The following is a 15024-nucleotide window of genomic DNA, read 5'->3' as shown; positions in this document are numbered from 1 at the left end:
GAGATGCCGTTTCCTGGAATACAGGGCCGTGCGATGTCCAGCCTAGCTGCCAGGTCCAGGGCCCTCGGCACCATCTAGTTTGGGAGCTTATTCAGAAGTGGCCTCATTTGCCCAAAGCAGCTGGTTTCCCTTCCAATCTGGCCCCATTTGAGAGATGCAACTGGGCCCTGTCTTCCAGGAAACCACTTCAGTGCGTGCCTGTCTTTGTCCCCGCGCTGGCTGGCCTCTCTGAACTGTGAGAACTTGGGTTATGTGAGGCTCTGCCTGTCAGCTGCGCATCATGAAGCAACTCTCTTCTATTCCAGTGAGGCCAACGAAGCTCCAACACCCCTGCCCCGGGTCTGCACAACAGCACTCCAGCTTGGGTGACAAAGTGAGACCCTGTCTCTAAAAGAAAAAAAAATCGGCCTGCGAGCATGGGTTTGATTTTCAAACAGGACTCGGAGGGTAGGGACAGACAGTGCTGTCACCCTTAGGTGCTGAACACTCAGAAATGGGCCAGCGGCAGCCCTTTCCTCACCTGCAGACACCAGATTGGGCAGAACAGCACGTGGCACTGGCAGCTCTTGCAGTGAGGGCAGAACCCAGCACGAACCCTTCTGCCTGTGGAAGGGGCTGCTGAGGCCTGCAGAGGCCAGGATGGAGGCTTGTCCCCTTGTCCAGCCCTTGGTGTGGTCTCCATCAGGTCCCCAGCCTGCCAGTGCAGGGCGCCCCTGAGCCTGCTGCTGCCATGGGCCCTGTCTCTACCCAGGACATCCCCACACCCTCGCAGTGTCAGGGAAATGATCATGGTGACGGTGACACTCCGCAGGCAGGGCTGCTGAGAGAAGCTGAGAAGAGTCACACTGCAGGCAGGGGCCCGTGTGACAAGCCCCTCTCACCCCGAGAGAGCTGACCAGGCAGCTCATGAGCAGAGCCACATCCCAGAAGTCCGAGAAAGGTCCTGGCTGGGCTCAGCCACCTCACTGGCCATGGGCAGCCTTTGTCGTGTGAGCCTTGCTCTCCTGGGGAAGCTCAGGCTGATGGCTGATGTGGGCATTGCCGAGGGTAACCTGTGGCCCAGTGGATATGGCTGGGTCTCCTCAAGCTGCATTCATTCAAGTAGGACCCAGGGTGCATGCCCATCTCCAGCCCAGGGCAGCTCCCCTGTAAGCTGGGTGAGCTACTGAAGCCAAGGCGGGAGGCAGCTGACAACACCCACGGCCCATGCGGAGGTGATGGAAAGGCTGGACTCAGCAGCAACACCAAATCCCGGACCAGACAGTAACCACCCAAGACTGAGGGGCTCATGCCAGAGCGGTGGCCACAGGTAAGAACCCGGGCCCAGGCTGTGTGTGGTGGCAATCCTCCATGTCCCAGGGCTTAGCATAGCAAAGGAAGACCAGCCGGGTCACCCTGGTGGCCATCTGTCCCTGTCCCACCTGCAGAGTCAGAACAGCCTCTCCCCAGTGGGGATCATCTCTCTCTGACAAAGCAACAGTGGTCCCTGCCCCAACCAGACTACCTGACTCAGTGGAGTTATGGATGCTGCTCCAGCATCCTAACACTGCCCAGCTGACGCCTGCCTGTGCTCACCCACACCCCCCAGGCCGGCCTTCCCTGCAGCCTGGGCTAGGCCACCTTGGCCTGATTGAGCACTGAGGCCTCCTGGGCACCCAGCCCCATCACTGCACCTGCTGCTTCTAGCCCCACCTCACCGGCTCAGGGGTTCTTCCCAGTGGCGCTGATCATGAAATCAACACGCATGCAAGTCGTCTCAGGAAACTTTTTAATGAAAGTCTCAGCAGTTCTTTCCCCCACGGTGGTGTGTAGGTGGCTGAGCTCAGATTGCAGCTGCTAAGACACCAGCCACTTACCGAGAGAAAGCCAGGCTGCTTCAAACCCCGGGCCCGAGGCAAAAAGGCATCATTTCTGGTTGGGGAGTCTGGAAGCCATGCCTTGTGGGAGGTCACACTGGCATCTAGGCCTTCGCCTGCATTACAGAAGGAGAGCCGGGTCCCCCTCCTGGAGAACGCTGCGTTCCCCAGCCCCACACCGGCTTTGCCACCACACAGGCTTTTGAGGCAGGAGGCGGGTAAGACGTAGCTGTAGGCCCAAAGCAACCATCAGCCCTGGGACCCTGCGGGAGAGGAGCACTTTTAGAACATGGAAAAGTGTGGTCATCCCATCATTAGACAGCACATATCCTACATAAATAAAAAGTCGTATGGGGAAGGAGGTTGGGGAGGGAATAAAAAATTGGCACAGACATTGATAGACTGGTTTCCAGTTTCCAGGTAACAGATGCACATCATGAGACCAGAGGAGACCGAGACAAGGGCTGGATTTGGCTTTTCTAAGCAACATGTGTTCCTGCGCAGGGCTGAATGGTCGCTGAGACAGAGATGGAAGCCAGGGCATGGGAGCCCACCTGGCCCAGATACGTACAGAGAGCAGAGGCTCCTGTTCTGTCCCCGCCACCCATGAGGGTGACACTGCTTGTAAATGGTGGCTGTGCTCTCCCAGCAAGAAAAAAGCACAACTAAATCCACACCACACACAGACGCAGACAGAAAGCCTTCAAGTGGCTCTGTTTTCTGCTCCCTGCCTCACCAGGTCCACAAGCAGAGAGGAGTGTCAGGTGCATGGCCCCGCTGTCACGCTCCCCAGTGAGTTGAGGGCTCAGCAGGAGCTGCCCACTGACACACAGGGGACACCCACTCCTCCCACCTTGGGAGCGGTTGCCAGACAGAGCCGCACTGGGTGCTGGTGTCATCCAGGGACCCCACACACTTCCATAAATGTGATCCTGCTTCCCTCTGGGCAGCTGCATCCTCTCCTCCTGCAGGACCATCTGGAAATTTGGCTCTCAGTTTGCTCTCCCTTCTCTCCTCTGCCTGCCCCAAGCCCCTCTTTCTAAAAAAGTGATGCAATGTTCATGGGGTTATTTCTTGAAAATACTTGGCGGCCTCCACGCTTCTGTTTTCTTTGAGCCAGGTGGTCAGGATTGTTTACAACGAATGCCTGGGCTCCCCCACAGGTGCCAGCAGATGGGGTAGCAAATGGTCCTGTGCCTCCACCTGCTCTGGGAGGGAGTCTCCCATCTCTAGGCGTGGCCCCTTCCTAAACCTCCACGTATCCTGTTCTCCAGAGACTTCGGAACCCACTCCTGAGAACAGTGAAGCCAGGTGCTTAGAGGAAGACCAAATGCTGCCAGGACACGGATTGTCCAGGGATTACATTCCAGCATCTTATTAGGTATCTGGATCTGTTGGGAAAAAAATTAGAAAGTATGTATAAAATTTAAAAATATTCAAGTATCAAAAGGTTATTTAGGAAGAAAGTTTTAAAACAAGTCATCAGCAAGCTGCTACCACCAAGTGGAGACTTATACAAAAGCTGAGTGAGTCCACTGAGCTGAGAGGACAGAAATGAAGTCACCTGTGCTGCGGCAGGGGCAGGGACACTTGGGGCAGGGAGTGTGTGGGCAGAGAAGCCAGAGAAGTCCAGGCCTGTGGAAGCCAAACAGGAGAGCGTGGGCCGGAAGGGTGGTCAGGATCGGGGGACGAGGTCACTCTCCCTGGAGAAGGAACCCTAAAGTGCATAGCCTGGGATTCCCTCCCTGGGGGTCCTGTCCCCCGACATTTCACGGGCCTTCTGAGCTGCCTTCCAAGGAGGACAAACACGGCAACAAAAGACCCATTTCTGCACAAAAATCCTTCTGGAAAGAAAAAGAAGAAAGCCAAGAATGGAGTCAAAACGCTACCCAGTGCTGACTAAGCCTCTCAAACCCTGTTCTAAGTGGAGTGTGGTTTCTAAGTCAGGGAAAGGGAGGCCCCACCCACACAGGCCATGGCCCCCACAGGATGAAGCAGCAGCGTTTATTCAAGATACAACAGTGAGGGAATCCGGTCACGTTCCCTTCTTCCCAGAGACGGCGCTTCTTGACAAGCCATTCAGTAGAAATCTTTTAGACTCTATAAGTTCAGTTCATAAAAACCACTCCTTTCACCCTGTCTCCCAGGGCCAGGCCTGGACTCCGAGATGAACTGGCTTGGGGTGCCCTCGGGTGGCCACATAAAAACCCACAGTCTGAGGCCAGCCTGGGACTTTCAGACCTGGGCGGGATCTGCCCAGGCCACCTGTCCTTCTGCTTTGGGCCGCTGTCTCTTGGCAGATGGCCTGACACTTGGGAGTGGCCCAAGAATGCCTCAGAAAATCTTGATTCCCACTCTACAGATGGCCCGATTAGCCAGAGGTTTCCAGGCTGCCTATCCACCTCCAGGAGATGGATTGGGACCTTTAGACATTGGTGGAGAACAGGATGCTCTGTCTCTTGCTGTCCAGGGCAGGGATGGCCTCCAGCCGCAGGAAGCACCTGGACCTGCCCGGGCAGAGTGGGGAAGAGGAGAGTGGCTCAGAGGGGGGCTCACGGCTGCTGGTGGGGAGGTCTTTGGGCCCCAAGCCCCCAAGTCCACCTCAGGTGCTAGAAACCCCTGCTAGTGTCATGAACCCCTTACAGTGAGATGGGGGTGGGGTGGGGTCCTGACAAGGCATGACTTGTTGGGTGGGGGGTGGTTATTTATTTTAGAGATGCCCAGGGCCTTGCTCTGTCCCCCAGGCTGGAGTACAGTGACTCCATCATGGATCACTGCAGCCTCTAACTCCTGGGCTCAAGCAATCCTCCTGTGTCAGCCTCCCAGATACCTAGGATTACAGGTGTGTGCCACAATGCCTGACTAATTTTTCTTTGTATTTTTTTCTAGAGATGGGGTTTGCTACATTGCCCAGACTGGTCTCAAACCCCTGGGTTCGGTCGTCCTGCCTCGGCCTCCCAAAGTGCTGTGATTACAGGCATGAGCCACCACACCCGAACACTTGGGGTGATTTTAAGCCCCCAGGAAGGTGCACCAGCAGGACCAGGAGGTGGCCTGTGCACCCCCTATCACTCCCATCCGTGCAAACCTAGGCAAGTCCCTCTCTCTGAATCTCAGCCACCACCACATACAATGCAAGTCAGAAGATGGGCAGGACTGGGGGTGGGGCAGGCAGAGGCCACCTCTGTCAGGCTGGGGTGGCATTGGCTAGAGACTATCTTCCCATACCTGGGACATGACCTCCAAGGACCTGCTGTCAGTCATGGTGATGGCTTGGATTGGCAGGGTGCTTGCTCTCTTTCTCGGAGGGCTGGAGCAGCATGGGGTCAAAGACAGTGGCAAGGTTGTGCAGGGACATCTTATTGACTGCCTCCTTCTCTGCCACCCTGTAGAGGACTGAAGCAGAGGGTGCTGTTTCAACGCCACCACCAGGAGAGAGGCAGAGGGGCTGTGCTGTGCTAGAGTCCTCAGGGAGGGAGTGACCTCGACCCTGGCTGTGCTGCAAGCTGACTCCAGCCTTGGTACTTCTGGATCTCAGTGGCCCAGGACAAGGGGCCAACTCTGGGCTGGTGGGGAGGTCTCCACCTTGATGTGACTGGGAGGGAAGAGGGGTGTCCAAGTGCACTGCTGGCCATGGCCAAAGCTCTGAGCTCTTTGTTAAGGCCACAGTGCAGAGGGAGGAGGGTGGCAAAGAGGAGAGGCAGGGGCGGGGTTGGCAGCGGTGCTAGTCCTTAGAAGCAGTGAGTTATTGCAGATGGGGGTCGGGGGAAAAGGTCCTTGGTGCTGGGGGTCTGGTGGGAGCAGAGGGGCACCCCACGGCCTGGAGACCTGGAGTCCTGGGCAGCCACAAGAGAGCTGGGCTACCTTTCCAGGTGGTCTAGAAGGAAAAGGAAGGTGAGCAGGTTGGCCTCCGGCAGGGACAACAGCAGGTTGAGCATGCAGCTCTTCTTTGCAACTGGGTCTGAAAGAGCTGCAGGAGGCAGTGGGTTACTCCTCTGGGTTACAGCAAGCCGGAGACATCTCAGAGGTGGTCACATGGAGCACCTGGGACACGAGTCCTTGCGCAGTTTAGGCTCATCATCATCATCACACCCACAGCACTGGCCACCAGTGAGGACCCTGTGAGGGGCACCTGTGTGGGGTGTGAACCACCTGATCACCTTTTCTGTACCTCGCAGGGGTCAGCAGCAGCAGGGTACCCGACCATGGCAGAGGGGGCATAGCTCGGTTTCCCACACCTCACTTTTCACAGCCTCCAAGGGCAACAGTGCACGTGGAGGAGACGTCTCCCACAAGGCCAAGGCCTCTAGTGCTCACCGATGCCCTCTGTGAAGTTGGGGTAGAACTCGTCAGTGAAGAGGGGCCTGGGCAGCTCACAGAAGTATAGCTTCAGCGTGCCTGCAATGGCGTTCACGTCCATCTCACTCATCATCACCGACACGTCCTTGTTATCTGGAAAGAGCACAGAAATGCAGCAGCCTCCTTGAGGATCCTGAGTGAGTCGCCTGCCATCCCTGCCTTGGCTAAAGCATCGTCCCTGCCACGCTGACCACTGTGTGGTCCCTCCCGGGCTTTGAGCAGTTCACGTGACTCCTCCCAAGAGCTGTGCATGGTTCTGTGTCTGCAGAATTGATACGGGTGCGTGGGCATTCCCATTCCTCTCCCCTGCTTGGCCCGATGTGATGGCCAGGAGGAGGCCAGGGTGGCAGGACACAGCGCCTGCGTGGGGATTGGGTGGCTCTGCCCTGTACACAGCAACCACCCCTGCACCAGTGTCTTCCCATAGCAGGAAGGCCGGGGGAGAATCTGACTGGTTTCAGTGTTTGAACCGGTGTCTTCCTTTGGACCCAATTGGCCATTGGTGCTTACATCCTCACCACAGGCCAGGTCCATTCTGGGCCCCCAGAGGGAGCTGAAACTACCACAGGGCCCTCCCAGGGATGCTGGGCATTCTAGGGGTCCTGGTCAGGGTGGGTGGTGTGTGCTGCAAAGAAGGGTCTGCAGGCACAAAATCCTGTTGCTTTGAAGATGCTGGGAAGGACCCTCTGGGGTCTCAGTGCCCTCCCCTGGCATTTGAGGCACATCCGGGTCCTTCAAAGCCTGTGAGGGTTGGTGAGATGGAGGCAGAAAAACTGGCTTCTATAGAAGCTGTTTGTACAACTCTTGTTTTCTCTTTTTTAAAAATAATAAAACAGTAAATGAAGAAAAGACACACAGAAGGATGTGACATGCCTGGGCCATGGAGCACTCTAGGGTCTCATCGTGGACACCACTGCCCACACCTCCATCCCGTCCTGCGCAGGCCGACATTCACTGACCTTGAAGGCTGCCTTCAGTGCCTGGATGTCTGCGGCCACTCCGGACACGCGGTAGATGCCCACCTCCTCCATGCCTCGGCGCTCGATCTCCTCCACACACTGGCGCGTGATGTAGGGCACCTTGGACCTCTCTCTCCTGCAGGAGGAGGGAATGTTCTCAGTGTCCCAACAGCCCTGCTTAGGCCATAACACAGGAGACCTGCTCCCTATCTGCACACCCAGAGGCGGGGTGAGGACGGTGACGAAGGTACCCAGGTCTGGGGCTGCACACAGAGCCTTCTGCATGCCTGTCCTCCCTCTGCAAGCTCTGTCCTCATTGCATGTACCTTCTCAGGAACGTTTCAAGTGGCCAGAACCCCTGTGAATCACACATGATCTTTCCGGGAAGGTCAGGAGGCCTGTCTAAGTCAAGTCAGCACAGGAAGGGCATCTGAGAGATTCCAGGCCTGAGGTTAGCAGCCTGTGCCCCCAGCTGGGAGATCAGACCTGGTATTGGTCCTGCCACCTACGTGCTGTGTGAGAGGAGAATCCCTGACCCCTGCCCTAGGCCTAGGCCTTAACAAACATCTGACGAATGAATGAAGGGTTGCCTCAGCACCAGTGCTCCAAGTCCTGTGATGCTAAGTGCTTTTCTCCTCTGAGTCTTAGCAATGGACAATTCCAGTACCACCACACAGGACACTAGAGTAAGAATACTTCAAAGTTAGTGCTGTGCTGAGGCCTTAACTTTAGTTCTGTTTTGCAACTGGATTTAGGAGCACATCAAAGCCACTTCTCAAGCCACACTCATTAGCAGGGCTTATTTGGAGGAGCTGCTGATGTAGTCCTCGCTGCTCATGCCCAGAGCCCTCCCAGAGTGCTATGCAAGTGGCTGCCATGCAGTTCGGGGTGGGGCGTGGTGTTTAGACACAGATAGGAGTCCAGGGTATGACTGATGGAGGCCCTGGCCCACGTGACCAGCAAGGTCAGGGGCCCAGCCGGATTCCATCCTGGGGAAGCAAATGAATTCTCAGAGGAAGTGGTCTGTGTCTGCATGAACTGCTCTCAAACCAACAAACAGGCTTCTCTTGCCAACTGACCCATGACAAAGGGTTCAAGATTGTTTGAAATAAAAAAAAAAGGGAGCAGGGAGGCAGTAGGTCCTGCAAAAGTAAATTGTTTATTTTACAATAAGAAAGTGATTACATATTTCATTTTTTTTACAATGGTCAAAAATTAGAAGTGATTGTGAAGATGATGTCTACCTGCCTTGCTGATGAGTAGGATGTGATTTGGCTCTTTAGGAAACTGAATTTGCAGAACTTAAGAATATTGATTTATAAAGGGCATGGCCATTGACCCAGTCCATCTTATGCAAATCTGGATTCCATAAATAATATTTTAAAATGAAAGTATTGGGGTGGAGGTTGCAGTGAGTGGAGATCGGGCCACTACACTGCAGCCTGGTCGACAGAGTGAGACTCTGTCTCAAAACGAAAAAAGAAAAAGAAGAAGCCATTCCCAACGTTGCTCATCAAATTATGACCATAAATTTCCAGGATCAGACTAACGGCTAAAGAGACTGATCCATCAACACCAAGCAGAGAATAAAGCAGATTTCTTTTTTTTTTTTCTGTTTTGGAGAGCCTCTAGGAACTTGAAAAATACATATACCACACTCTTAAGACCCGGTGGTTCTTAATCAGGGATGTTCATTAAAATGCTGGAAAACTGTAAAGACTTCTAGGTCCCATCCAAGGAGATTTTGCTTCTGATTGACTGGCTAGTGGCCTGGCCATTGGTATTTTGAAAAATCCCTCCAAGTGATTCTTTTACATCCCAGATAGAAAACCCTAAATTAAAGGTGAAAAAACCAGACACCAAGTAGCATTTAAATAAATGTCAACTTTAACTCCACAAAGCATCTGGTTGCATGTGGACAGAAAGAGAAGGAAAGAGGGTCCTATATCTGGATAACTTAGAAATGTGCTCCCCCTAGCAAGATGTCTACCAAAATTAAAACCATATTTGAGGATGCTGGCGCTGTGAGCAATATATAAATGATGCATGTAACGTCATTTAATATGATCTTACTTTTAAAAATGAGTAGAATGGTGTTTTCTAGCTGTTAGTTTTTCCACATATCAATATAGAAATTAGTCTTCTGCAGCTGCAGAGGCAATTCAGTTTCCAGCTTGCTTGCGTGTGGCCTAGAGCCATAACATGGCCCAGGACATCTCTGATCCACCCCTCCCACAACCACCAGAGCCAGAGACAACCAAATGCCTTGGACCATCTGGTGAGGGAGGTAGCTGCATGGCAGTAAGAGTCCTGCTCTGAAATGACAAGAGCCTTAAGGCCTAGTGTTGACTTACTGCTAACTTGCTGACACTGCACACTTGCTGAGTGATCTTGGGTGAATCCTTTTACCTCTCTGAGGTTCACTGTGAAATGAGAGGTCAATGGTCAAACTTAAACACCTTCAGAGTTTGGGTAATATCAGCGAGTAAAATGGACCAGGCACAGCACAAACCGGAATGGTGCAGACTGTGGCAAGTTGAGAACTTATGCCTCTGTAAAGGTGGCAGCCACCACTCAGTTACTGCAGATTACTCCCTCTTTGCTGAGGACAGTTGCACAGGTAGTGCACTGCAGAAGGGTAACACCTTAGAGGGGTGTCATTTGCATCACAGATGCAAAATTCACAGGTGAAGACTGATGTAGTTTGTCCCTAAAGTTTTGCTTTGATTTGCAGATATTTATCCATGGCAGTTTCCTGAAAGATGTCTATAGAAGGTTTTGAGGAATGGGCACTTTTTAATTTGCTACTAAACTAAACCCCAAGGGCCCATTATATGCCAGCGTGGTCCTAGAGATTCCACACTCATTCAGTTCCTTTTCATCATAGGAAGTGGGCATTGTAATATCAGGTCCACTGTAAGAGGTGGAGGCTGGGCGTGGTGGCTCATGCCTGTAATCCCAGCACTTTGGGAGGCCTACCTGTGCAGATCGCGGGAGCCCAAGAGTTTGAGACCAGCCTGGGCAACACGGTGAAACTCTGCCTTTACAACATATACAAAAAGTTAGCCGGGCTTGGTGGCATGTCCCTGCAGCCCCAGCTAATTGGGAGGCTGAGGTGGGAGGATTGCTTGAGCCTGGGAGGTCAAGGCTGCAGTGAGCCCAGATTGCACAACTATACTCCAGCTTAGGCCACAGAGCTTCTCTCAAAAAATAAAATAAAATAAAATTATAAAAAGAAAGAAAGAGAAAGGAACAGATCAATAGGTACGATAAGGTACCATTTGTATAAAAAAAAGCAAAAGAACATATTTGTTTATTTGGATATTTGTTTATATTCATAAACTAGCTCTAGAAAGATACCAAGAAACTAAATCTATTTGGTTGTATCTGAGAAACTACAGGAATAGGGACGGGGTTGAGATGGTGCCTTCCGAATTTTGAAATATACAAATGTATTGTCTATTTAGAAATAAATGGGCCAGGCGTGGTGGCTAGGCCGGGTGTGGTGGCTCTCGCCTGTAATCCTAGCACTTTGGGAGGCCGAGACTGGCAGAACACTTGAGGTCAGGAGTTTGAGACCAGCCTGGCCAACATGGTGAAACTCCGTCTCTACTAAAAATATGGAAATGGCCAGGTGCGGTGGCTCACCCTTGTAATCCCAGCACTTTGGGAGGCTGAGGCGGGTGGATCACCTGAGGTCAGGAGTTCGAGAACAGCGTGACCAACATGGAGAAACCCCATCTCTACTGAGGGCCTGCTGAAACATGGCAATTGTATTGGAAACCTTTGCCAGGAAGACACATGGATTTTGCTTTTAATTCTTTGAGACATTTGATTTTGTCTTAGGGACTGACCTTTCAGCATCAAAGAAATACATATCTACTGTATCCACCAAAGTTTGTGATGCCTGCATAGACACTTGCTTGTAAAAAAAAATACCAAAAAACCAACAACAAAAACCACAATTGAATTGCCTTTGAAAGTGGGAAATGATCTGTCTCCAACGGATTGAAAAGAAAAATGCTTCTTAAAAAATGTGTATGTTTTGTATTCTTTTTTTCTAGTAGAAAATAACTGATTGAAATATTGGTGGTTTTTTTCTTAGTGACGTGTGTTGCTTTTGTGTGTAATAATATTTGAATGTAATTACAGCAGTGCCAATTTGCCAAAGATGTTGGACATATTTTTCTTTTTTGGGGAGGAGGGCAGGGCTAAGGGTGGGACTTGGGAGAAAATAGGGGTGGGGTTTTTGTTTATTTTTTTTTTTTTTTACCTTTTTTTCCCCGTCAAACCTGAAATTTGTGGCTTCCTTTTAAATTAAATGGTTGACTGCAACACCTTTATTTTAGATTAGTTGGAGAAACATGCAATAAGATTGGCATAGTTTCAGTATCTGTGTGTCTTTTCATGAGTGGCTGTTACTTGTGAAGAACTGATTTTATGTAACCTTTATGTGAGATAATTATTTGTAAATATTTCCCATAATTTTATTTGTTCCTAAAATAAAAGTAATTTTTTAAGTTCAGAAAAAGAATTTGATCTTGTTTGTTTTTACTAGTTTGAGGATGATCTTTGACAACTTTGACTGTACCGTAGTCATGCATGGATTTGATTGTTTTGTCAAAACAAATCCATGTTGCAGAATTGGGCTCTGCCCTGGGCAGGGGGCAGCAGGCACAGAATCCACCGTTGAGATGTCCCCAGGCTTGGCAGGTTGAGTCATGGGTGAGCCTCCACTCTGGGTTTGACTCCTAGCTGTGATTTAATGTCAACTTCTTCAGTTCCCAAATGGTAATTCCCACCTCATTCATTCATTCAGCACATACTGATCGAGCATCTATTCTGTCCCCAGCACTGGGGACACAGAAGTGAACAGGGCCAACAAGGACTGTGCTACCAGTGGCACAATCATAGCTCACTGCAACCTTGAACTCCTGGGTTCAAGCCACCCTCTTGCCTCAGCCTCTCAAGTAGCTAGGACTACAGGCGTTCACCACCAAGCCCAGCTAGTTTTTTAAATAATTTTTCCCTACTTACAAACTAACATATTATCAGCTAATTTTTAAAAACTTTTTGTAGAAACAGGCTCTCACTATGTTGCCCAGGCTGATTTCAAACTCCTGGCCTTAAGCCTTCCTCCTGCATCAGCACCCGCAAAGTGCTGGAATTACAGGCATGAGCCACCGCCCCCATCCCATACGTGCTTTTCACTTTGATCCTGTCGAGCCTCCTGGAACCAGACAGAACTCAGAAGCCATTCACACCAGGAGACCTCGCCTTTGGGCCCCAAAGCCACAGGCCATATCCAGTCAGACCTCGGAGAGCAAGAGTCCACAATCCTTCTGTCCTGTCCTTAAGCCTTTGGAACTGAAAATTTCAGGTGCAAAGGAGCCCAGAGGTGGCTTTTCATCAGCGGGTAAGGCAGCTGCAGACTTGAGCCTTGCCCCTGCTGGGGGATGTCAGAGTGTGCAAGGGCAGGCAGGGACCGCTGTGCCCGTTGGCACAGTGTGTGCAACTCAGTAATTGCCAGAGATGGAGTGGGCCAATGACCACGTGGGGGCCATGGACAGCAACTCATTCATATTTAAGAAAGCAGCTGCACGGCCTCCATTCATTTCTGCAATGGATGGTGGTGAAGGTGACTCCTGAGGGAGAGAGAGTGAGGCACGGCAGAGTGCTGGCCTGGCTCCTCCCTTCTCAGTGCTCCTGACTTACAGCACAAACTTCAAAGAGAAGTAGGCGTGTTTTTTAACTGAAATCGGACCCCAAACCTATGAACTGGTGAGGCAGGGCAGGTGCTTCGTTTCCTGACACTGTGGCTCTGTCCTTGGTTTTCTGGGGACAGAAGCCTCAGACCTGCCCTCCCCAGAAACAGGGCACCAGTCTCTGCAGTAAGCAGGGCATGTGCAGCCCCCACACGACAGCAGAATGGAGGCAGTGGGCAAGGCCTCCAGGTATGGAGGTGGAAGTACCAACCCTGACAGCCTCAGGCAGCCTCCAGCAGCCCCTCTGCACTCAGGGACAGTGAAAGAGGAGCAGAGACAGAGTGAGATGTGCCATGGGAGGGGTTCCTCGAACTCCCCGGGGAGCCAAGCCCCATGCTGGGTGCTGGGGACAGAAGAAACCCCTAGGGGAGTGAGACTGCTGCAGGGCAGAAAGATCAAGCCTCCCGCAAGCCATGCCTGGGAGTCTCAATTCCAGGTTTTGGTGGTCAGTTTGCTGATACAAGCAGTCACTTAAGTTCGAGAAGCCTTGATTTCTTCAGCTGTGTAATGGGTATAAACCTGATAATACTTACCTCAAGAGTGTTATGAGAAACAAGTGTTATGCATTGTGTAAAAGTTTTTCCAAATGACAAATGGGAGTTTTGCCAGGATGTCTTCTCCACTGTAAGGAAGTCAAAATTTTACACCCCAAGGTCAAATTCTAGTCAGAACCTCCTCTGTGCTGGGTACAGAAGGAGGGTACAATGCAGAAATGAACCAACCAGGAGCCTGCTCTCTGGGGGCAGGTGATGTGTGTATTTTAATTCTAGGCATCACACGGCCAGTATCACCTACAGCTGGAGCAGGCAGGGAGGTGTGGTCTTAGGAGGGGTTCCTTTCAGTTGTGGGAGGGGTAGTCAGAGAAGGCTTCCTGGAAGAGATGGCTTTTGAGCTGAGCTGTGAAGGGTGGGCAGAATTTTAACAGGAAATTTTAGAGAGGACAGGAAGGGACGGCATTCCAGGCACAGGTAAGAGTGTGAACAAAGCCCCACAGATGGGAAAACGGGTGTGTTGGGAGGAGATACTGAACCATTTACCTCTGAGTTAACCAGGCACTGTGGCCTTTTCCCCAAGCCTACCTTCTGAGGATCTGTGGGTGCCACCAGGTCAAAGGTAAGGGGTAGCTTGGGTTCTGGATCAAAGGTGAGAGCTAGCCTAGGCTCACGTCATTTCCTAGCAGATCGGGTTGCTCAAGGAGGAGAGGAGGTGGCAAATGCAAGCAGAGGCTGACATCTTCCTTAGGAGGCAGCGAAGAGGAGCATGTTTCAGATGGGGGTGGGAGCAGATGGATTTCCAGCCCTGCTCCAGATCCAATAGCTGTGGAGCCTCTTGGCCAGCTGTGTGGTGATGTGGGGAAGGGGACCCTTCTGGCCGACTGAGCACTGCTGTGGCCTCCTGAGCACACTGCCTCAATAGCTGTCTCTGGGAGGGATGCCTGGCCTGCAAAGACCCTCAGGCGGAGGCTATCACTAGGAGGTCCGCTCTGCAGGAGACACAGCTGCTATGATTTTAGACCACTGAGGCCTTTAGCACCCCAGGTGATCTTAGTGATTTATTTATCTACATGTCCTGATTTTTCTTCAGTGCACATGCATTACACACAATTTGAAGATAATTTTTAAAAGTTGACGTTGCTCTCCTTGCTTGGTCTTCCCAGCAGATAGTGATGGGGGCCTCTGCAAGCTCCACTACAGACCAGCTCTGAGGACATTTAGCAAAGAACCTGCCTGTGTGAGTCTGTTAGGGTACAGAGGACAGGAACACACACTGGGTGGCTGAAACTATTTATTTTCTCGAAATTCTGGGGCTAGAAGTCTAAGATGAAGGTGTCAGGCAGGTGTCAGGTGTTACTTCTCAGCCTTCTCTCTGTGTCTTCACACCCTCTTCCCTCTGGATGCGTCTGTGTCCTAATCTCTTCTTACACAGGCATCAGTCACCCTGGATTAGGGCCCACCCTAAAGACCTCATTTAACTTCATTACCTCTCAAAGACCCAGTCTCCAAACATAGTCACATTCTAAGGTACTGAGGGTTAGGACGTCAACATATAAATGTTGGGGTGACACAATTTAGTCCATAACACCAT

At 51.5% G+C, this 15024-nt stretch overlaps 1 protein-coding gene across 1 annotated transcript in view; it reads right to left on the bottom strand.

Annotated features, from left to right (window-relative positions):
- Positions 1–5112: 5112 nt before the first annotated feature.
- LOC134739279 (breakpoint cluster region protein-like) overlaps positions 5113–15024 on the bottom strand; it is a 77467-nt gene continuing 67555 nt past the window's right edge. Inside the window, exons 2-4 of the mRNA XM_063662932.1 lie at positions 7175–7310; positions 6174–6308; positions 5113–5252 (exon numbers count right to left, since the gene is read on the bottom strand). Coding sequence (XP_063519002.1) covers positions 5113–5252; positions 6174–6308; positions 7175–7310 — 411 coding nt within the window. The remainder of the gene's footprint in view (positions 5253–6173; positions 6309–7174; positions 7311–15024) is intronic.

The sequence above is a fragment of the Pongo pygmaeus genome, chromosome 23 (assembly GCF_028885625.2).
Source record: "Pongo pygmaeus isolate AG05252 chromosome 23, NHGRI_mPonPyg2-v2.0_pri, whole genome shotgun sequence".
In the NCBI taxonomy this organism is placed as follows: Eukaryota; Metazoa; Chordata; class Mammalia; order Primates; family Hominidae; genus Pongo; species Pongo pygmaeus.
Note: the sequence above shows the minus strand (reverse complement) of the source record. Positions and strands in the feature narration are given on the sequence as shown.